At 33.5% G+C, this 25062-nt stretch overlaps 2 protein-coding genes across 4 annotated transcripts in view; both read right to left on the bottom strand.

Annotated features, from left to right (window-relative positions):
* Positions 1-3177: 3177 nt before the first annotated feature.
* Positions 3178-25062, bottom strand: part of LOC135846290 (uncharacterized) — a 47551-nt gene continuing 25666 nt past the window's right edge. For all 3 annotated transcript variants that reach the window (XR_010558941.1, XR_010558943.1, XM_065365299.1), the window contains one exon: positions 3178-13712. Coding sequence is in view for 1 of the 3 variants with exons in the window: in XM_065365299.1 (XP_065221371.1) it covers positions 13681-13712 (32 nt within the window). In the remaining 2 variants the exon portion in view is untranslated. The remainder of the gene's footprint in view (positions 13713-25062) is intronic.
* On the bottom strand, positions 19840-25062 carry LOC135842727 (uncharacterized). Its single transcript, XM_065360324.1, has 2 exons — positions 20009-25062; positions 19840-19902 (listed from the first exon to the last, which is right to left on the bottom strand). Exons 1-2 carry the CDS (start codon positions 21473-21475, stop codon positions 19840-19842), a joined length of 1530 nt encoding a protein of 509 aa, XP_065216396.1. The 5' UTR covers positions 21476-25062.

The following is a 25062-nucleotide window of genomic DNA, read 5'->3' as shown; positions in this document are numbered from 1 at the left end:
AAATCGCGAATATTATGCCGAATACGAGTCTGATCGCAAAACAAAGTTAATTTTTGGAATCAGCGTGCTGAAATTAGTCAGAAAACGATATTAAAATAGCGAAATTTGACAACTTTTTTTAAAGTCAATTTTGATGACAAAAAGAGCAATTTTTGAGAGAATGGAAGGCTCTGGTGAAAATCTGACCCCGGAAATGAATTCGCCGTCCCAAAAAACTCCCCGCACCCGATTTTCAACTCGATTGGCGACAGAAAGTTTTTTTTCCAAAAAAATGTGTGAACATACCCTTAGGATTTTTTGGATTTTTTTGATTTTCAAAAAAGTCGAACAAAGGGTCGTTTTCGACTAATTCAAGCAAGCCCAGTTCGAATCTTATGTCCATTTTTGTCGAGGCACGCTGCTTCAGTAAGAAATGGCGACAAGTTCGTCGAATACGAGTCGGATCGCAAAACAAACGTCATTTTTGGATTCAGCGTGTTCAAATTAGTCAGAGAAACGCCATTAAAAATGCAAAATTCGACAACTTTTTTCGGGTCATTTTTGACCTCAAAAAAGGCTGTTTCCGAGAGAATGGAGGGCTCTGGTGAAAATCTGACGCCGGAAATGAATTCGCCGTCCCGATAAACCCCCATAGCCCAATTTTCAGATCGATTGGCGACTAAAAGTTTTTTTTTCCAAAAAAATGTATGAACGTACCCCTTGGCATTTTTTTGATTTTCAAAAAAATCGAGTGAAGGGTCGTTTTCGATTAATTCGAGGTCACTGAGTCCGAATCTGTTGTCCATTTTTGTCGCGAGACGCTGCTTCAGTGAGAAATTGCAGCTATTTCGCCAAATACGAGTCCGATTGCAAAACAAACGTCATTTTTGGATTCAGCGTGTTCAAATTAGTCAGAAAACGTCATTAAAAATGCAAAATTCGACAACTTTTTTCCCGCTCATTTTTAGTCCAAAAAATGGCCAATTTCCAGCAGAAGAAGACGTCGCGCGTCGTGGCGACATTCTGACACCGGAAATGAATTCGCCGCCCCAAAAAACCCCCCGAACGAGATTTTCAGCTCGATTGGCGACAAAAAGTTTTTTTTTCCCAAAAAAATGTATGAACATACCCCTTAGGATTTTTTGGATTTTTTTGATTTTCAAAAAAATCGAGTAAAGGGTCGTTTTCGACTAATTCGAGGACGCCGAGTCCGAATCTGGTGTCCATTTTTGTCGTAAGCATTTTCTTCAGTGAGAAATTGCGACTAGTTCGCCAAATACAAGTCCGATTGCAAAACAAATGTCATTTTTGGATTCAGCGTGCTCGAATTAGTCGGGAAACGCGATTAAAAATGCAAAATTTGACAACTTTTTTCCAGCTCATTTTGAGTCCAAAAAATGGCAAATTTCCAGTAGAAGTGAGCGCTCTGATGTGAATCTGACACCGGAAATGAATTCGCCGTCCCAAAAAACCCATCAAACCAGAGTTTCAGCTCGATTGGCGACAAAAAGTTTTTTTGCCCAAAAAAATGTATGAACGTACCCCTTGGCATTTTTTGGGTTTTTTTGATTTTCAAAAAAATCGAGTAAAGGGACGTTTTTGACTAATTTGAGGACGCTGAGTCCGAATTTGGTGTCCATTTTTGTCGAGGGACGCTGCTTCAGTAAGAAATTGCGACTAGTTCGTCGAATACGAGTCGGATCGCAAAACAAACGTCATTTTTGGATTCAGCGTGTTCAAATTAGTCAGAAAACGCCATTAAAAATGCAACATTTGACAACTTTTTTCCAGCTCATTTTGAGTCCAAATAATGGCAAATTTCCAGTAGAAGTGAGCGTCGTGGCGATGATCTGACACTGGAAATGAGTTCGCCGTCCCAAAAAACCCCCCGAACCAGATTTTTAGCTCGATTGGCTACAAAAAGTTTCTTAGTCCAAAAAAATGCATGAACATACCCCTTAGGATTTTTTGGATTTTTTTGATTTTCAAAAAAATCGAGTAAAGGGTCGTTTTTGACTAATTCGAGGTAACCGAGTCCGAATCTGGTGTCCATTTTTGTCGAGGGACGCTGCTTCATTAGGAAATGGGGACTAGTTCGTCGAATACGAGTCCGATCGCAAAACAAACGTCATTTTTGGATTCAGCGTGCTCAAATTAGTCAAAAAACGTCATTAAAAATGTAAAATTTAACAACTTTTTTTCGAGTCATTTTTGATGTCAAAAAAAGGCTGTTTCAGAGAGAATGGAGGGCTCTGGTGAAAATTTGACGCCGGAAATGAATTTGCCGTCCCAAAAAAAAACCCTAACCAGATTTTCAGCTCAATTGGCGACAAAAAGTTTTTTTTCCCAAAAAAATGTAGGTATGAAGTATGAACGTACCCCTTGGCTTTTTTTGGATTTTTTTGATTTTCAAAAAAATCGAGTTAAGGGTCGTTTTTGACTAATTCGAGCAAGCCGAGTCCGAATCTGGTGTCCATTTTTGTCAAGGGACGTTGCTTCAGTGAGAAATTGCGAATATTTCCCAGAATACGAGTCCGATTGCAAAACAAACGTCATTTTTGGATTCAGCGTGTTCAAATTAGTCAGAAAACGCCATTAAAAGTGCAAAATTCGACAACTTGTTTTCAGGTTATTTTTGGCCTCAAAAAAGACTGTTTCCGAGAAAATGGAGGGCTCGGGTGAAAATCTGACACCGGAAATGAATTCGCCGTCCCAAAAAACCCCCCGAACCAGAGTTTCAGCTCGATTGGCGACAAAAAGGTTTTTTGCCCAATAAAATGTATGAACGTACCCCTTGGCATTTTTTGGATATTCAAAAAATCGAGTGAACGGTCGTTTTCGACTAATTCGAGGTCGCCGAGTCCAAATCTGAAGTCCATTTTTGTCTAGAGACGCTGCTTCAGTGAGCAATTGCGACCATTTCCCCAAATACGAGTCCCACTACTCATGCGGATACAGGATTTTTCTCTATACTGTCCAAGTGTCCAAGGAGAGTGAGTCGAGGACCGAAAATTCCGCTCGACAATTTTTATTGGAAGTACCCAACAATAATCCATCATAATTTTCCAAATCTGGAACTACATGGGCATTTCACCTATTTTACCTGAGAATATCCTTTACTGGAATTCCATCACTTCTTGGCGATATCAGAGAGGAGACATAAATTCAACACACCCTATAAAATAATCCACTACACAATCAGTCGCTATAATTTTATTTTAAATTTAATAGTTACAATTTTTTTCCATTTTTTTTTTCGTTTTGTGTTCAATTAAACATAACTACATTACATAATCTCAATAAGCGATACAACAGTCCTCCGCGCAAAATACAGCAATCATTTAATAAAATTTTTCATTTTTTTCTATTTTAAAATTTTGTTATATTATTACGTACTCCATTAATACACATTATATATGCAAGAACAAGAAAAACCACCGCACCTTTATACGCCAATACAACAATACACGAGTACTTTACTTCATACTCCGTTCGAAATCAGAAATCAGAATTTTTCAACGCATCCGGAATTTACACAAGAAACCGATTGGTAATAGTAGGTAATTAAATTCTAAAATACATTATACCCTAGAAAATAATAAAAATGATAAGATGAACGTTATATAAATTATAATAGTAATTGGGGTGCTGAAACAAGGGCAAAAGGGCGGGCGGGGGAAAGGAGGGGCGATCCATACGGAATAAAAAGGAGTAGTGAACGAATGAATTTATAAAGATAGTAAATCTAGATCACTTTCCAATTTCCGGCAATATTTATAACTACCTATAACCACGATTCTTTCCTTATATAGAGAAAAAAAAGAAACCCTGGTAACTGTTTTTTTCTTCTTTTTCATAAAATTCTGAACCAACAAACCAACCAGTCAACAAACAAACAAAATAGAGAAACAACAATAGAACATCCATATTCGGGGGTAGGAAACACTCTACCTCGATGTAAAATTCTACTAAAACCACAATCATCTATCATCATAATCAATAATCATCTTATAAATTCGTTGAAACAAGTTACCAAAATCCAATATTAAGCGAAAGAACAAATGAAAAACTTGGATTTGGATTTGGCATCGATCATATTAATATTCTTGAAACTGCTGCGGGGTAATAACGACTCGAAATTTCACGCGAATTCATAATTCACGTCTACTCTACACTCATCCTTGATTGTATAAATTCTCTCGATCGAGTCGATACTCTTCAACAGATTTCAATCGTTCATCGATCCGTCGTCGCGAATACGATGAACGCCCATAAAAAAAAGCCATAGAAGTCCGCATTTGCAGACCGATATAAAATGAAAAGAAAACGAAAAAATAATAACAAAACAAAACACAAACCATAAGAGAAGGTAAAATTAAAAACGTACATGTACATTAATCATCTTAATACCCTGAAATTTAAATTACACGAGATACGTAAACGGAAATCATTATTTATAGTACAATCAGTGTTGGCAGTGAACTTGATAATGTGTCGATGGAGAAGCAGAATTCAGCTGCGGAATTTATTCATTTTTCCCGAAACAATTGGCCAATTTTTTCAACACCAGAGGTGCGAATAAACTGATCCGAGTAATATCAGTGGTGCTTTTCTGAGAAAAAATTTCCAAAGATGGGACTTATTCATCGATGGTAGTTCATATCCTAAAATTACAGATTGGGATCAAGGCGATAAAAATAGCTGACACGTCTTCATAAGAACAAAAATGTTCAAAACTTGCCAAAATTCGATTCAAAATCGAAAACAAACGCCAGATTTGAAATCAGCGCCTTCGAAAACCATGAAATCGATATACATGACGATATCTTATCACTAGATGTGATTCTCACCCCCTCCCCTCCCCGCACCCTCCACTCAACTCAACTCGACTCCAACAGATTCGAACTATCGAAGAGTTTAATTTCGAATTTAAAAAAATAGATCATCAAAGCAACGTGCTTCACGACTTGAATTGACCGTTGAAAAAAACCCACTTGTACTTAGGGAAGGGGTTGACGAAAAAAAATATGGAGGGGGTTACTCGGAGCACAAAATAAACGTTGGATTTGAAATCAGCGCCATCGAAAACCATGAAATCGATATACAGGACGATATTTTATCACTAGATGGAATTCTCACCCCCTCCCCCTCTCCTCGCCCCACCCACCACTCTACTCAATTCTGACACATTCGAACTATCGAAGAGGTCAATTTAGACAACAAAATTTGGATCATCAAAGCAACATGTTTCACAGCTTGAATAATATTATTGACTGTTGAAAAACAATTCAAGTTGAGGAAATGGGGAGGGGATAACCCGGAGATTAAAATGGACACCGGATTTGAAATCAGCGCCATCGAAAACCATGAAATCGATATACATGACGATATTTTATCACTAGATGGAATTCTCACCCCCTCCCCTCCCCTCACCCCACTCTAATCAATTCTGACACATTCGAACTATCGAAGAGTTCGATTTAGACAACAAAATTTGGATCATCAAAGCACCATGTTTCACAGCTTGAATAATTGACCGTTAGAAAACAATTCAAGTCAAGGAAATGGGGAGGGGGTTGATTTAAAAAAATGGGGAGGGGGTAACCCGGAGATTGAAATGGACACCGGATTTGAAATCAGCGCCATCGAAAACCATGAAATCGATATACTTACATGACGATATTTTATCACTAGATGGAATTTTCACCCCCCCCCACTTACCCCCTCTCCTTCCACCCAAATAAAGAAAATATGACCCACCCCCAGGTTCAGTTTGGGAAAAAATTTGTACCATAAGAACATCACAGTTTACGACTCAAATTGGCCGATAAAAACCAATTACGATTAAGAGAGAGGTTGAAGAGGATAATGGGGAGGGGGGGTGGAGGGGGTTATGCTCGAGATATTCGAAATTCAGCTTCCTCGCTAAAATTCAATCCAAACTAAAAATGAACGTTGGATTCGAAATCAGCGCCATTGAAAACTATGAAATTGATATACATGACGATATTTTATCACTGGATGGAATTTCCACCCCCTCCCCTTCACCCTTTCCACAACATACACCCCCTCCCTATTCAAATAACGGGATTGACTCAAGTTCAGTTCTGAAACATTTTTCAATCATCAAGCAAAGTTCTTCAAGATTTCAATCAGATGTTTAAGGAACTACCCAAGGGGACAAAACTATAAAAGAGGGTGTTGGTGGGGGAAATGGGGTGGAGGGGGCAAAATGATAAAAAACCTTCATGGGTATCGATTTCAACATTTTCGAGGGTGCTGAGTTCGAAAATGGCGTCCATTTGACGATTAGAAACACGGTTTTCGAGAAAATGGCATTTGTAAGACATTTGCACAAAAAAAATGAGCTTCAGTAAACTAAGGTTAACATTTTGCATCCCCCACAGATTTATCTTTACTTTTATAATAAAAACCAATCTAAATCGACAAAAATCATGCAATCCATTCACGTGACCTCATTTTAATCGCTGTAAGAAACATTCCCCCCCTCCCCCTACATTTCATCCCCCGTTTTAGACAATTTTCATCAATTTAGGAATTACATTTTGAACATTCTTTCAACTTGAAAAAAAAAACATTCTTCACGATTCTAATCAGCTGTTGAAAACACTCTGGAGATTAGAGAAGGGGGTTGGAGTGAGGATCAGGGGGTGGAAGGGGCAAAATGATAAAAAACCTTCATGGGTATCGATTTCAACATTTTCGAGGGCGCTGAGTTCGAAAATGTCGTCCGTTTGACGATTGGGAACATCTTAGGCGAGAAAATGCCAATCAAGATACATTTATACTGAATTTTAGTCAACTGAACGGCTGAGAGAGTTCAAATTCATGGCCGTATCAACAAATTGATAGAATTTGCCACTTTCCAAGATCAAAACCATGCGACAGGGACGATCTAAACTTATCTAAACAAATGCACCACTGATACAGATGGCATAATAATAACAAAACCCAAGAATGCAAATCACTAATACAAACAACAACAACAAAATAAAGAAACTACCTAGCCTATAATAAAGTTCGATCGAATACACAAATCTTCCCAAGGAAAACATCCAGGCGCAATCATCAGGTCACATTATCGATCTCCATAAATTTGCCAACACTGCTTTTTTAAAAAAATAAAAATATCCTCACCCATGCAAGGGAGAAGGAAAAAAACCGCAAGACAAAGAGACGTATATAGAACGGGAGGGGAAAACGTTCGCAGTGCAAAATTCCTCATACTCTTGTACTACATATTCACATTATACATACTAACAAAAAAATTTCCACTAAAATTGCGACTAGTACACATTTTTAACTCTTCAAAAGACTCTTTGTTTACATACAAGATTTTTTTCTCAAAAAACAAAAAAAGAAGAAGAAGAAGAAGAAATGAGGTAAATAAACCTAAAACAAAAATACAGTTTATACACCTAATACTCGATCCCTTCGCGTAAAAACGTTTATTCTACATTTTGTACACTTTTTCATAACATAAAGTCCGTGAATAAATCATTTTTACCAAACCAGAAACAAACAAATAAAAACACCTTTCAACCAATCAACCATCGAAAAAAAAAAGCTAAGAACAATATTCCCTCACACACAAAAAAATCTCTCTAGATATTACCATTTACCTTCATCATCATCGTTATCAAATTTTCATCTAGTATCACACTCGCGCGCTCCATATTATATAAAATAAATCCGTAATTAGAAAAGAAAAAAAAATTAATTCAAATCAAGAGGTGCGAAAAGAAAAAAAACTCAAAACTGGGCGCTTTCATAATAAAAATAAGGGCCTCAGTATTAATACTGAATTCTAAATAAAATCCCAAGTTTGATAAGTTCGGTATTTCATGCGTTTTAATAACAAAAAAAAATATAATTATTCGATGAACCCGACACGTTATTAGAAGAACTTTATTCGCCAGTTTTGTTGTTGGAATGCTTATACTTATTCGAAATGCAACCCTTTCGCGATGATTAAAATCGCTCTTTTTTAGGCGTTATTTCGTACAAAATGAAAATAATTATTCGTAAGCGAGTTGACCTCTTTTATACTTTTTTTAAAAATCGTATCGTAATCTCTTTTTTTTTCTTCATTTTTAGAACGTCTCATTTTTTTTTTTCATAAGGTATTTAGCAAACAATTACGTTATTATACAAAAATTTCTTCATTTACGCGATGCAATTTTCATATTTTTTTTTTCTCAGCAAAATAACGTTCTAAATATTATTCTGATAGGTATAAAAAAATTATCGTAAAATTAAGAAAATAATATAAACAAAAAAATAATAAAAAGTAACGACGGTTTTACATTTTTGATAGAATAATAAAATTATTGTATGTACTTAATCTTTGTTTCAGGATTATAGGTCGTGTTCTGATGGACTTAATTTTTTATTTTGCAAATTTAATTGAAGGGAGAGGAGGTGGGAGGGAGGGAGGGGGCTTTGAACGATTAATTAGAATCAAAATCACAATTATTTGTTCCATTACGTTATTTGAGACCAAGTTGGATTTTTTAGAGATTTTTTTTTGAAACATTTTTTTGTTTTTTAAATGTTCTCAAAATTCAATTTCACCCCCCCCCCCCCTCTGCAAAAACCTCATTTTCAATGGTCCAAAGATTTTATAGGTAGCTGAGGTCACCAAGGGTGGTCCTGATCTTGAAGTTACGCTATTTTAAGCTCCCTACCTCCTAAATTGTTGGATTTCATGTGAAAATAATGCTCCAATTTTTGATGTTTTGCTTTCCAAAAAAAAAAAAAAATGCCACTAGGAATCCTCAAATTTGAAAAAAAAAAAAATTAAAACAGTGACCAAGAATGAGACACAGAGAACTGAGAGAGGGGATGGAGGGGGAGGTTCCTTGAAAAAAAAAACAATAAACATTGAAAAACTGCGACGCATGAATGTAACATTTTTGAAATTTTTCAATTTTATGAAGAGGGGGAGGCTTCGTACACGAGAATCAACTTTGTAGAGAGGGAGAAATGTTCTTGAAAAATTGGACCTTTCAGAGCGATTTTTAGCCCAAAATCAAACGCTTGATAAAAAATTTTCATCATAGCATTTTTTAGTTTTTTCCACAGCTTTGAAAAAACATTTTTGGGGGGGGGGAATTTTTTCTCAAAAAGGAAATCATTTGCAAAAATTGAGATGGGTGAAATGGCAATTTTTGAAAAATGTTCCCAGAGGCCCAGAATAAGTATTTTTACTATTTTTATGAATTAAAATTTTTTTCGATGTGGAGGGGGAGGGGGCTCTTGGGGAGAGGAGGAGAATTTTTTCTCAAAAAGGAAATCATTTGCAAAAATTGAGATGGGTCAAATAACAATTTTTGAAAAAAATGTTCCCAGAGCTCCAGATTTTCATTTTTATGGATTGAAAATTATTTTGATATGAGGGAGGGGGAGGGGGAGGGGGCTCTGGGCTCTGTACAAAAAGACCAACACTCCTTGAGACGGACCAGAAGAAGCCCTCTCTGGAAAAAAGGGCTTTCAGAAGAATTTTGAGACAGGAATTGCATCTGATTTTTTCAATTTTTTTAAAATTGTGGGGGGGGGGCCCAAAGGGGAGGGGGGTTTCTTTCTCAAAGAGGATTTTTTTTTAGAAAAATTACGATTCCTAAAATTAAATTTTGGACAAATTATTTGACAATTTTTGATAAATTTAAGGCCCAGACTTTCACTGTTTTTATGAACTTCAAACATTTTTTGAGGGGGGGGGGGAGTTCTATATAAACAGCCAACATTCCTTGAGATGGACCAGGAGAAGCCTTTTCTAGAAAAAAGGGCTATTCAGAAAAATTTAGAGATAAGAATTTCATCAAAATTTTTCAATTCTTTTTAAATGGTGGGGGGGTGAGGGAGGGGGTCTATTTCTAAAAAGGGACTTAATTATAAAAATTACGATAAAAATAACAACTTTAGAAAAATGCCCCTTGACTTCGACTGTTTTAAAGAATTTCAAACTTTTTTGGGGGAGGGGGGAGGGGGAGGGAAGGACTCTGCACAAAGAGGCCAACATTCCTTGAGATGGACCAAAAGAAGCCTTTTGTAGAAAAAAGGGCTACTCAAAAGAATTTCAAGACAGCAAGTTCATCAGATTTTTTCAATTTTTTGAAATTGCGGTGGGAGGGGGGGGGATTGGGGTCGAATGACAACGAAATTTTCAGGAAATTTTTCCTCATAGAAATTAACAACTTTTAGAGGATTAGAGCAGAAAACAGGTCACCAAAAAAGGTAATTTTAAAAAATTAAATGACCTCATTTTTTAAAAATTTTATTTCAAAAATTCGAATGGCCCCCCCCCTCACAATCAAAATGTTGACAATTTTCTGTTCTCTACTCCACGATCTCCCTCCCTCCTCATATCTTCTGCTACTTCCATTCTCAGCCAAAAAGTACAAATTGAACTGGCTCAATGTGAAAATTTCTCAGACAGTGAATTCCAAAATCATCAAATATGTACCTAAAAATAGGTAATTTTTTGCCAGATTTCTCCAAAGAACTTCATTTTCTCTTCACTTCAGTCTCCTTCCAATCAATAATTTTTTCCTGTCTCAAAAATATCAAAATTTTCCAACAGGATTTTTTTTCAATTTTTTTTATTAAACTTGCTCAAAATTCAATATTCCTAGCTTTGAAAAAATTCAAAAATTTGCATCATTTTCCTGCATTATTTTTCTTGGTCCCAATATTTAGCATTTTCAAAAATATCAAAAAATTACCCATCGACAAAGGGGATAAAAAAATTCACCTGAACTTGAACACGACCAGAAAAAAAAATCCATCGTTACTAAAAAAAATCAAAAATCCATAAGAAAAATCCTACTGCATACACGCGAAAAAAAACTAGGGTGTATGCGACCATATTATTACTAAAATAAAACTCTTAAACTACTAAAAAAAAAAAAAAAAAAAAAAATACATTTTTAAACGTTAACAAAAATATTTGACAAAACGTAAAATATAAATCCCAGAATAAGAAGCCATAATAAATTCGCACAAAAGTTTAAAACTCAACGATACACGTTTTTAAATTTAATTAAATAATCTAAAATCATTAATTTGATGAAAGAGAGGAAGAGAGAAAGGGCAGGTTTAACGAGACAAAAAAAAATCCAATTTCGAAATTCGAATCACTCGCCACTAAATATTCAGTTTGAGATCAACGTATACAGTAATTTTTATGCTGCCCTGAAGTAAAAATCTCAAAAGATATGCCATTCGCTAGGTATAATAATTAGTATAAGTGATACAAAAAAAAAAACACTGTTTTAATAGCTTCAAAAAAAAAAAAAAAAACACCTATCTAAGCGCTTTCATCTCTCACTTCATCATCAGAATCTCAAGTACTCAATTTCACATCCACTTCCACATTATTAATAATGTTGCCGAATAAAAGTTATTTTTTTTTCAACGATACAAAAACAATTACCAAATTTAAAATATCACAGTCGATTTAACCATTAATGCTTACGTTTTACAATATCTCTTACATCTTAATCGCAATTACCAAGACGTCTTCTCACACACGAGGACCATCACAACAAAAAAATTCAACAAAAAATCAGCATTAGACGACTCGAGAAGGGGCACCCAGGTCCCCGATGATGGAAAAACAAAAATCAGACGTACCTATGAGACCATCATTGTAACAAAATCTCGATAAACTCTCGCATTTTAATCCTACCAATCCAACGAATAATGATCACGTTAAACGTAGAAGTAAAAGGAGATTTCCATTGAAATTGAAATCGAATTGCAAACATCGAAATTTTGTTACGCGAGTAAAAAGACTCGGTAATAAATTCGCTTTTTAAACTCGCAGCAAGATCTATAATATTCTCAGCGTCATTGTGGCCAACTCGAGTCAACATATTGGATATAGCGGGTAATAATACAGCTTTTAGAAGGGGAACTGGTAAGAAACAGGTGATTTTGGAACTGTACAACGTATTCGACTATTTACACGAGGTCTCGTATTTTTTTAAAGAAACATTTTTTTTCAAACACTCGACTCTCAAATTACGATGATCCGAAAATCTCAACATGATGAAAACACTACGTTTTTCTCCAGTTCCAAAAATCACCCAAAATTCCTTACTTTGCAAACATCATAATTGAAAAAAAAAAAAAAAAAAAAAAAAATTACAAAAAAAACAATCCAACAATCGTACAATAAAATAACAAAAATTATTTATAGTCGAAGCACCTAGTAACTCGAACAAAAAAAACTCGACGTAAAATTACTAGAAATACTAGAAAAAAATCAACTCGACGAAAAAAGAAGGTGATGTGCGAAGAAACTCGAATCATTCGTTGAAAAAATATCTACCAAGTTTCATCTCTTGAGAGAAAAAAAATTACCAAAAATCAACCTTCTTTCCTCCGGTAAATGTACACCTTTTCTTTTTTTAAAAGTACTTTTTCGCGTAAATTTATACTTTATGTACAATTAGAAAAAAAAAATAAACAAAAAAATATTATCTTCTGTCATTCGTTGGAGAAAAAAAATTCAAAAATAATATTCGAAACGAGGCAATAATTCACCCTTTGTTGCTTTAATATATCAAAGATTTTTGATAAAAAAAAAAAAAAAATCAATATACGTAATATATCGATCAAATAATCCATCCTCTTTACCATTTCGTAATTTACAAAATGAGAAGATATTCTTCGGTATTTACAATTACATATTTGATATAAAAAGTAAATTTACGTTATTTCCTAGCTTTTTTTTTTTTTTGTTTGGTCATTTGTGTACCAGATACTTTGGATTTTACATCCTAAACACATCTTATATGCATAAAATTTCACGCGGCAGAATAAAAAATAAAAATTCACACATCGTACATCGTTAATATACAAAATTTCATTTCGAAATATTTATAAAATATCGATAATTAAAATAATATTATAGCGGAAATAATAAACGACAGAAACGCGAAGCTGTAGGAAAAAACAAACATGGACGTCGTAGTACGATGACCCAAAAGTAATGACATTTCGATTGAAAAGACACAAAAAACAGGAAATTTTTATATTCGTGGATGATTTGAAAATTGAAAAAAAAAAAAATAATAATCGTGTTTATAGTATTACTTAATTAATTAATCAATCATTATATCGTTTATTTTCATAAATTTTGTCTTTTTTTTTTTTGGTTTTTATAGTATTATATTTGTATAGTTTGTTTTTATCAATTTTATCACAATATTTTCTCCATATTAATGAATATATAGGCTCTATAAAGGAAACGAATCGAAAACATGAAACGTAAACTGACGACAGGTTATTTGAAAATAAAAAGAAACCGTCGTGTCGTGAATCTCGATCATCGTTATTTTTTTTTTTTCAAACGTCTCATTTATATAAAAATATTTTACACGTAAAAAAAAAGAGAGAAAAAAGACACGGAAATAATATACATTATTATCAGCTAATAGAAAGAAAAAGTCGCGTAAGAAATATTTTGAAAATAATTTCCTTTGCTACATAGTTCGTACAATAATAAACATAATTATATTCCTGATTATTAAACTCGGTGTGTGTGTAGTTTTTTTTTAAATTTACCATTTTCGACGATTTTTCCAAGTTACCATTGTGTAAGTACATTTATGATGAAGCAGAAGACGTTTTTTCTTCTATTCGAATCCATTAGATTGATTTAAAGAGACCTGATTATACATTGAATTGGAATTTTTCACAAGCTCCTGTAAAATGAAACAGAAACATTGTAAGTATTTATTCGCGTAACATATTTTTCAATATTTTGAAAATTTTAAATAAGTATAGGTTTAGATCACGTCCTCGAGTTTAAAAAAAATGAAACACTTAAATAGAGGGTTTAGACTCTCAAATAATTATTTTCTCTGACTTTTTCCAAGTCAATTTTCCCAAATTTTAAGATCTCGTGGGGCCCAGGAGCTTCAACATTTTTCAAACCTCATTATCGTTGATAAATTTCATCAAATTAAACTTTGAGTTTAGGAAGGTATGATTAGGAGAGCGGGGGGGGGGGAGGGTGCGGGGCCTACTCTAAAATTTTGAATCCCATCAACTACCCTAGCTAAATAATTCAATTCTAATAATTTTTTTTCAAACTCATTCCAAACAACTTGAATTATTACAAAAGCTCACAAAGTTCAACTTTCATCGTGAAAGCTCAATTTTTCATTTAGATTGTAACAACTGAACGTAATCGTTCAAAAAATTTGAATGTTTCATCCCTTCTTTTGAACAAACTGATTTTCAAAACGAGATTTCAATACTTCTGAGGAGCGCCAAAGCCCCAGAAATTAGATAGAAATTCAAGAAAATTTATAAAAGTGATACATTATACAAAAATTGGAGAAAAAGTGAGACTTTCACTTCAGGCAACTTTTCCAAAAAGCGAGAATTTTTGTCAAAAAAGGAGTTTTTTATTGCAACTTTTCGGTTGAAAAAAAAAGAAAATTTTTGGCATAATTTTCCCGATGAAAAAGCAAGACTAAATGCGAAAAAAATTTCAATTTATCTCACAAAAAATAGACTTTGAGAATTGCAGCCCTTGACAAAAATTAACAAAACAATTATTTTCGTAATTTTTGTTCAAAAAAAGATGTTTTCCAATTTTTTGATTGAAAAAATGGTCTTTTTTGTTTTTTTTTCCGAAAATTTTGCGGTGAAAAAGCCATACTTTTCAATTTTACTAAAAGACGAGAATTTTTTCAATTTTGTGACAAAAAACAATATTCTGAAAATTTTATTCAAAAACGCAGTTTTTTTGGCAACTATTGACGATTTTTTTTTTGTAATTTCTGTCAAAAAAAGAGATTTTTTGGAAACTTTTTGGACAAGAAAAATGAGAATTTTGGTACAATTTTGCTACTTGTAATTTTTGTCATTTTCTCTGGCAATTTTTGTCAAAACTGAAGTTTTTTTTTACAATTTTTTGGTCGAAAAAGAACGAGAATTTTTGGTATAATTTTCCTGATTAAAAAACAATACTAAAAAGCGAAACTAAATTTTGACATTTGCAGCAAAAAGCAGGGATTTTTGGCAAAAATTGACACAAAAATTATTTTGATAATTTACTGCCAAAAAAAGATTTTGTCCAATTTTTTGGTTGAAAAAATGATAGTTTTTGGTAATTTTCGAAAATTTTCTGTTGAAAAAACAAGACCTTTCAATTTCTTTAAAAAGAAAGATTTTTCAATTTCGTGGAGAAAAACAATATTCTGAAAATTTTATTTGGCAACTATTGGCGAATTTATTTTTTGAAATTTCTGACAAAAAAGACACTTTTTGACTCGTAATTTTTCTCATTTTCTAATAAACTGTAAAATTTTGGCAATGTTTGCAAAAAGCAGGACTTTTTGGCAATGAAGCTTTTGTGAAGAAAAAAAACACAAAGATTGGAGAAAAAAATAAAAATGAGACTCTCCGGCAATTTTTCCAAAAAGCGAGAATTTTAGTCAAAAATAAGTTTTTTTTTTTACAATTTTTTGGATGAAAAAAACGAGCATTTTTGGTATAATTTTCCTGATAAGAAAACAAGACTAGAAAGCGAAAAAATGTCCAATTTCTTTTCCAAAAAACTGAACTTTGACATTAGCAGCAAAAAATTATTTTCGAAATTTTTTGCCACAAAAAGATTTTTTTCCAATTTTTTGGTTGAAAATAAAAATGATAATTTTTGTTAAATTTCGAAAATTTTCTGGTAAAAAGTCAAGACATTTCAATTTTGCTAAAAAGCGAGCATTTTTTTCAATTTTGTGGCGAAAAATAAGATTCTGAAAAGTTTATCAAAGAACCATCTCGCAAACTCCTACTTCACTTGTATAAATCGCTAATTCGCAGTAAAATTGAGTATGGAAGCCCATGCTTTGCAAATATCTCAAATAAAACTTCAAATATCCTAAAAACAATTCAAAATTCAGCCCTAAGGATCTGTTTAGGAGCCCTCTATTCCTCTCCAATAGATAGCCTATATTGTGAAGCAGCAGAATTACCCCCAGATTTCAGAAGAACTCTCATAACAAACAAATTCATCTCAAATGCATCCACCAACCCTTTCCATCCACTCCAAAACTCAATTAACCCACCCAACCCCCAACATTTTGATCATATAGAAGGACCCATTTCTAATTTCATCACAATGTTGAATGATCTTCAAATCAATCCCAAAACTCTCATCCAAAAACCAATATTATACCCCCTAACGAAAAAGGAATTCAACAATAAGGGCGATTGATTTAATCGCTTCAATACGAACCCTTTTCGTACTCTATTTATTTTCGAATAAAAACAATAACAAAAACTTTTGAATCTTCAAGATAACAAACCTAGCAGCCGAATATTATCGAGATCGCGAACTTTAAATATAACAAAAACATAGCCAAATATAATTAATAACCGCGAATCCGCGACACTCCCGACGAAAAAAAAAAAAAAAAAAACGAATTTTTAAATTTAAAATAATAAGTATAAACGAGAAAAATTACGATGTTTCCAAGGGATACAATTTGTTAATGGGACGGGTAAGTTTAGAATTTTTAGTTTCAACGATTGCTGATCTAACATTACTGTCTGAGCTAACATTAACATTAATTACTTTACCAACTTTCCACTCTCCTCTAGGACAAAATTTTTTATCACCTTCGATTAATACGATATCTCCTACTTTAGGAACTAAATCTACTACATTTTTCTTTTGTTTTATACTAATATTACGTTCGCGAAGACTAGTTAAATATTGGAATTTCCAAACGTTCCAAAATTGATTAATAATATTGTTAGATCTTTTCCATAAATTTACGATTACATCGCGTTTAATATTTTTAACATTATCGATATCCGGAATAAAATCGAATTTGCTATTCATCAAATCATTAGGTGTTAATACATTACTATCATTTTCACCGACATAAACGATAGGACGCGAATTAATTACAGAAGTTACTTCGTACAACACGGTTCTTAATTGATTTTCTGTTATTATACAATTAAAAATTGTTTTCTTTAGCGACATTTTCACTATACCGATTAACCTTTCGTAAAAACCGCCATGCCACGGGGCATATTCAGGTAACAGTTTCCATTCTATCGAATTATTTTTACAAAAATCTATTACATCATTATCAGAAATTATTTGTTTCCAAAGATTTTCAAAAACCGATTTAGTTATTTTAAATTGCGGCGCGTTGTCACTTATTACAAATTTTGGAATTGTGCGTAATGCTATAAAATTACGAAAAGCGAGTAGGAATTCTTGAGTGGTCATATTCTCTAAAAGTTCTAAGTGAATCGCACGCGTAATCATACAAACAAAAATACTAACAAATACTTTTTTCTGGACTGAGTTATCACTGACGTATAAAGGACCAAATGTGTCGATACCACAACAGGAAAACGGACTGCTTTGATTTACACGAAATTCAGGTAACGGAGGAATTGCAGGATATTTATATGGACCACCATCGTAGTATTTGCAGTTAGCACATTTTTTTAGAACGTAGTACACCGTCGATCTGCCTTTTGGAATCCAGAAATTTTTTCTCAATTCAGAGAGAGTATGCGAAACGCCAACATGATAGTTATCGATATGAATTTTTTCAATTAATAAGTGAGTGAAGTATTCTTTCTCAGGTAGAAGTATTGGAAACTTTGCATTATCGTCGAGACATGATTCAACCAGGCGTCCATGACAACGTATAATATTTTGAGAATCACGTTTTAAACCAAGCGGATTAGGTTGCGAAATATCAGGATAATTTTTGTTTTGGATATACATAATCCACTGGTTGAAAGCTTCTTCGGTTTTCTGAACAATATTATTCGGATTGACATTTTTCATGTAGCTTAACGTTGCATCAAGTAGATAGTTGAGGGTTTTAAATTGAGTACAATCGATTTTAAAAGGAGGCTGAATTACAGCTGTATTATTGGAGATAAGTACTGGTTCTGGTTCAGGTTCAGGTTCGGATTCAAATTGTAAATTCATTGCCTTTGGCCAAGCAACTTCCATCTCTTTCAACCATGTGGGGCCTTCCCACCAGAACGAATTCAAATCTTGCACTTCTGCACCGCGACTGGCTATATCAGCAGGATTTTCAGCAGATGGAACGTAGCGATAATTGAACGATTTATCAATTTTCTTCACAATTCTTTCTACAAATTTGGGCAAAACTTTTTTCGAACATAACCATGATAATACACATTTGGAATCAGACCATACATAAATATTTTTGATATTAACATCAGAAAATTCATTCTTAACGAAATTCACGATTTGACTACCGATATATAAAGCTAACAATTCTAACTTCGGAATAGTTAAATTATTGCGAGGAGCAAGACGAGATTTAGCAAAAACGAGACGAGTTAAATTATTTTTCTTAACGTAAACGGTTGCAGCATAAGCTTTTTGAGACGCGTCAACAAAACAATGTAAATCAAAATCATTACAAGCATTACCGCCACGAAATATGTACCGATCTATTTCTACATTCGAAATACAATTCAAGTTATTTAATAATTCTTTCCACGACTTTTGATCTTTCTCATCTAAAACATCATCCCAATCTAAGTTTTTGCCCCATAAATATCGAATAAATAATTTAGCTGGTAAAACAACAGGACACAAAAAACCTAATGGATCAAAAATCGAGGATACCTTTTTTACAACTTCACGTTTTGTAATAATAATAGCCGAATTAGCGAGTTTATGATTAATCACGAAAGTATCATTTTTAACATTCCATTTTAACCCTAAAATACTAATTTCAGATACATCTAAACGATCTTCCGGTTTTAAAACATTTTTAAGTTCATTACAATTCGTAACCCAATTACGTAAATTCATCGAAGCATCATTAAAACAAGATTTTGAAAAATTATAAAGATCAATAGCTTCATCTACCGAATCGACACTCAAGATAAGATTATCCACATAAAAACTTCTTAGTAATAGCGGAACGAACTTCGAATCATATTGATTTAAATGAAAAATTATTGTTAAAGTTAACAAAAACGGACTAGCGATAACACCGAACGGAATTTTAGTAAATCGAAATATAATCAAATTATCGAAGGTCAGCGGTTTTTTAAAATCTTTTATCCAAATAAATCTAACGAAATCGCGATCACGTAATTTCAAACCGATTTGCAAAAATGCTTTTTCAATATCAGAAGTTAATACAAAACATCTCAACATTAAGCGCAAAATCAAACCGCATAACGTTTCCAAAAGAACACGACCACGAAAAATACAATCGTTTAAGCTTTTATCGTTTTTTCGAGATTTTGCAGAACCATCATAAACAACTCGTAAACTGGTACTTTTACCTGGTGTCAGAACTTCGTGATGCGGAAGATAATGAACTAAATCTTCTTTATCGTTGATAGATTCGTCGACTCGTTCGATAATACCTTGAGACTCTTGGTATTTGATCACTTTGTCATATTCGTCGAATAATTCTTTGTTCTTTTCGAATTTTCTCATCTGAGATTTCAAACGACCGTAGGCGAGCCCTTTGTTCGATTTTAAATCAGGAGGGTACTCTTTCCAGGGCCAAGCTACTTCATAACGATTATCTATCAATTCTATATTATCATAAAAACTTTTTACCGCAAGTTCATCGCCGATATCCTCCACTGAGGTTGAATCATCTATCCCAATCGCATCTAATTTCCATAGGTTTTCTACCATTTCAATCTCGGAGAAGAAAACTGGAGTTTCGTGGCTTTTATCGATTCGACCAACAACAAGCCATCCGAATTTCGAATTGATTAACGAAGTTGAATCATCAATAATTACTTTTTCCATGACCATAAAATCGAACATGTAGTCATTTCCAATCAGGAGTTCAGGTACAAGATTTTTATCAACTTCAGCGAGCTTGAATTTCTCGAATCTGGAATCTAACTTAATATCGTGGTGATTTATTCGATTAATAATTTTAGGTATCGTATTTGCAGTGATTTTTATTTTTTCACCATCATTTGTAAAAATATCTAAACTAACGACCTTGGTTGAAATTTCTCTAGGAGCTTCGGAACAAATCGTAGAAATTCTAATTGTTTCATAATGAAGAGGCTTCAATTTTAATTTATCGGCCAACCTTGTAGTAATGTACGATCTTCTTGAACCGCTATCCAAAATTGAGGTAACTTTCTGAACACGACTTTCATTACCAACGTTGATTGTGGCTGCTAACAGGTTACCTTCTTGATCTTTCATTAGTAAAGATTCAGTTGGTTCAGGATTACTAACTTCTTTCGAAAATAATTTAATACATAAACTACGATGATGACTACAACGTTTTTTACAATGTACACATGGTTTGTTTACCGTACAGTCTTTAGCGAGATGACCAGGATTCAAACAAATGATGCAACGACCATTTAATTTCTTTCTTCTGTCTTCCAATGTCGTTATTTTGCTGCATTCATCGGAATAATGTGACGTTTCACCGCAATAGATACATTTTTTACTTGGTTTTCTATCACCAGTTATCAAGCTCTCTGTAGTACCTTTGAAAAAATCTTTTTTATTAGAATTATTATCGGATGACTCACTCCAATTAGTACCACAATACTGCTCTTGTTTCCATATCAATTCGCCAACTTTCTGCCTCAATTCGGATAAATCGTTACTTGCAACATCCAAATCGGCTTTCATAATTATATCAAACGGAAACTTCTTCATAATCATCGAATACAGTATGGTGTTGTTTTGAATATTTTCACCTACACCTTCTAAAGCATGCAAATTCGATTCAATATTATCGTAAGTATTTCGCAAATTTTTAGTCCATTTGTTACTTTTTGGAATTTTCGTTAAATTATCGTATAATAAATCAATTAATTTCTTTTTATTACCAAACTTCTTTTTTACCATTTCGTATGCGATTGGATAGTTTGCAGCAGTGGTACCCATACCTTTCAACAATAATTCAGCTTCGCCTACCAGGTTATTTCTCAAGTACGTAAATTTATCAGTTGCTTCTAAATCAGTATTATGTACAGCTGAGTTGAACGAAGACCAAAACGATTCGAATTCAAGTAGATTACCACCATATTTCTTCAACTCCAACTTTGGTAACTTAATCGTAGCTTTTGAAGAAGAACAACAACTACCGCTACCACCAGATTCAGTTGTACACTGTCTTTTAAAACCTGGAACTGCACTGCTATTAGAGAATTTTTCGATACTGTTTTCTAATTTACCTTTAATGGCGATGTAGTCATCTTCGAATTTTTCTATGAAAGGGTCCAGATCCGGAACTTCGAAGTTGTCAAATTCGTCAAGTAAAGCAAGATAATTTTTATATATATCTTCGACCATTGTCAATTTCACTTTAACTTCGTTAAAATCTGCCGTCGCCAGCTTTTCACTTACGTATGACATACTTCTAGTCAGTGAAGAACGAAGTCTGGACTTTCGGGTGGATAACGCTTTTAGCTTTTCTGCATTTTCGCTGGTTTCCGGCATTTTTGGAATTTACCAACGAATTCGGAGGACGAAACGAACGATTATTTAGGATCAGCCTGCTACCATAACGAAAAAGGAATTCAACAATAAGGGCGATTGATTTAATCGCTTCAATACGAACCCTTTTCGTACTCTATTTATTTTCGAATAAAAACAATAACAAAAACTTTTGAATCTTCAAGATAACAAACCTAGCAGCCGAATATTATCGAGATCGCGAACTTTAAATATAACAAAAACATAGCCAAATATAATTAATAACCGCGAATCCGCGACACCCCCCTTGGCTTCTAAAACCTCCTCAAGTCAACCTACAGCTTATTAACTACCCAAAAAATAGCCACTCTCCATTAGTAATAAAACAGAACTATCTTGAACTTTTATCAGAATACAAAAAATTCAATCTTTGCTTTACAGATGGATCAAAAATACCAACACTTCACACAGGATATGCATACTCTATAAATGATAGAATTTCAAATTTTAAAATCCATAACTGTTCTTCAATCTACACTGCCGAACTCACAGCTATTTTCCACTGTCTCTGTGACATACTCACTTATGAATCAGAAAATAAGTCCTTCTTAATTCAAAGTGATTCCCTCAGCTCACTAACTGCTATCCAAAATCTTTTTTCCGATCACCTTCTAATTCAAAATATTCATAAAACTCTATTTGACTTACAAAATTCAAACTTCTTCATACAGTTTATGTATGTACCCAGCCACGTTGGAATCTTAGGAAATGAAATTGTAGACATTAATGCAAAATCTGCCACCATCCTTTCTCCCCTTATATTTATCACAGCTGACGACCTCAAATCTATCTTCACCCAAAGCACACTTAAGAAATGGCAAAACTTTTGGTCCCTCCAAACCACAAACAAGCTCTTTCAACATAAAAAATTAGTCCATCCTTGGAAAAACCTCTCCCACTTAAACAGACTTGAAGAAATCATTACAACCAGACTGAGAATTGGCCACACAAAAATCACACATAATCACCTCTATGAAAAGGCCCCAAAACCCACATGTCAGTTCTGCCTCTCAGAACTTATATCTGTCCAACACTTACTATTTCAATGTCCCTCCTTACACCAGCACAGACTATCCCCACAAATAGATGAAAGATCCCTATTCATACCAGACGACCCTTCCGAAATTAAAAAATTCTTAGACCTAATTAAAAAACTTGACCTTACCAACTCGATTTAAATCTCATACGACGGGTGTAATAATCAAGTAATTACAAACACCCAAAAAAAAAAAAAAAAAAAAAAAAAAACAGTTTTTTTTGACAACTATTGGCGAATTTTTTACTAATTTTTTCGTAATTTCTGTTAAAAAGGGAGATTTTTTGCAACTTTTCGCACAAAAAAAGATAATTTTCGGAACAATTTTGCTACTCGTACTTTTTGTCATTTTCTAAACAACTGTAAAATTTTGACAATTTTAGCAAAAAGCAGGACTTTTTGGCAATGAAGTTTTCGTACTTAATAAGTACATATCGATGGTGTTGTGGAAGAAGGGCCAAACTGAATTTTTAAAGATTTTTTTCTCTCGGAGAAACACTGCTCTAACAACCGGAGATGGAAAGGTAAAAGGGCCAAACTATCTCACAGCTAAACTGAATGATGCAGCTTGGCTCTGAAACAGTTTGGCCCTTTTTATCTGTCCAACTCTGGCTGTTATAGCACTGTTCCCCTGAGCGAAAAAAATCTTGAAAAATGCAGTTTGGCCCTTCTTCCACAACACCATCGATATATGGGAGACTTTTTCTCAATTTTTGTTAAAAAAAGATTTTTTCCAATTTTTGGTTGAAAAATAAAACGATAATTTTTGATAATTTTCGAAAATTTCTGATGAAAAAGCAAGACTTTTAAATTTTGTTAAAAAGCGAGAATTTTTTCAATTTTGTGACGAAAACGAGATTCTGAAAAGTTTATCAAAAAACAGTTTTTTTTTTGTTTTTTTTTTTTTGGCAACTATTGACGATTTTTTTTGTTGTAATTTCAGTCAAAAAGGGAGATTTTTTGCAACATTTTGCACAAAAAAATTAGAATTTTAGGAACAATTTTGCAACTTGTAATTTTTGTTATTTTCTAGCAACTTGTAAAATTTTGACAATTTTAACAAAAAGCAAGACTTTGGCAATGAAGTTTTCGTAATAAACGGAGACTTTTTTATTCAATTTTTTCCAAAAAAAAGTACTTTTTAACAATTTTCAAACAATAGAGACTTTTTTGTCAATTTTTAAAATACCGAGGATCTATTTGTATGTCAAAAAGTAAGAACCTTTTGGGAACTATGAAAATGAAAAAAAACGAGCTTTTTGGGTAATTTTTGGCAAAAAAGTGAGACTTTGAAATTTTTCGCGAAAAATCCATTATTTTGGGCAATTTTGGCAAGAAGCAAGATTATTTGGCAACGTTTACAAAAAGCAAGATTGTTTACTATTTTTAGCAGAAAGCGAGACTTACACCATTAGCAGGGTGTCTTTCAAAATTTCAAAATGCTACAAAGTAGGACTGTAGCAGATTTTTTTTTTTTTTACGAAGTTCACGAATTTTTTTGGTGAGGGGAGGGGAGAAGAGGGGGTTAACATTCGTTATTTCAATTTTTCGTTTTTCAAATGTTTTTTGATATTTTAATAATTTTGTGAGACGGGGCAAAACAAAAAACTTTTCCAGTCATGAAGGCCAAATATTTCAAATACTGAAGTACATTTTCGATTCCTGGTGAATTTTTGAAAATCAAATTGGCCACGTTCGCTATTTTCAACTCTCCGAAAAATCGATTGGAAACAGTTTTGAACCATTTTAAGCAGTTCTGGATTCTGGAGCCTCCAGCAAATTTATGAAAATTTTATCCAATCAAGGTGAAACGCTAAAATCCACTTCAAGCTTTATTTCTGACAAGCCATGATGACTGGAGATTGTTTCAAGCCGATCGTATAATCACATTTTGAAAATTCCAGATTTTCAAAAAGAGCCACAAAATCATCCAAATTTATTTTCTTTTGGAAAATCTGAAATTTTCAACACGACTGGAGGCTCCAGAACGGCTAAAATCACCTTCAATCGACTCAGGGATGTTAAAATCAACTTCATTGGGTAAAATTTTATGGAAATTTCTATTTTCAAAAATCTGCTGGAAGCTCCAGAATTGCTCAAAACGGTTGGAAATCGTTTCCAATCGATTCCAGTATCAAAAATAGACCTGCTTTCTAAGTCGATTAGAACAAATTTTCGATTAGGAGAATGTTGGGGGATTCCAAAAATTCTGAGACACGTGACCTTCACTTCAAATGAGTTTCTCTCTCCAGTTTTAGATTTCAAGTGACATGAAATGAATTCGCGAAAATTATTTTCCAGCGCTGCATTCATTTGTCAATAATTTTACTTGTTTTTTTTTTTTTAAATCGCCTTTCGTAAAAGAATTTTCGAAAGATCTGCCCAAACACTCCGGAGAGAAAGTACACCCAAAATGGATCAAATTTCACAACAATTTCTCTAAATAACCAAAACAAACCAACGACTACAAAAAGAATTGCAAGCTTAAGCTACAGTAAGCTACAGTAGCATCGTT

This window comes from Planococcus citri, chromosome 1 (assembly GCF_950023065.1).
Source record: "Planococcus citri chromosome 1, ihPlaCitr1.1, whole genome shotgun sequence".
Taxonomy (NCBI): Eukaryota; Metazoa; Arthropoda; class Insecta; order Hemiptera; family Pseudococcidae; genus Planococcus; species Planococcus citri.
The sequence above is the reverse complement of the archived record's forward strand: the minus strand, read 5'-3'. Positions and strand labels throughout refer to the sequence as shown.

Coding starts and splice junctions, on each gene's coding strand:
- LOC135842727 (XM_065360324.1), bottom strand. CDS start 21,475: ATGCCGGAAACCAGCGAAAATGCAGAAAAGCTAAAAGCGTTATCCACC. Junction 19,903..20,008: donor CTAGAGAAATTTCAACCAAG/GTCGTTAGTTTA, acceptor ATATTAAGTTAG/ATTCCAGATTCGAGAAATTC.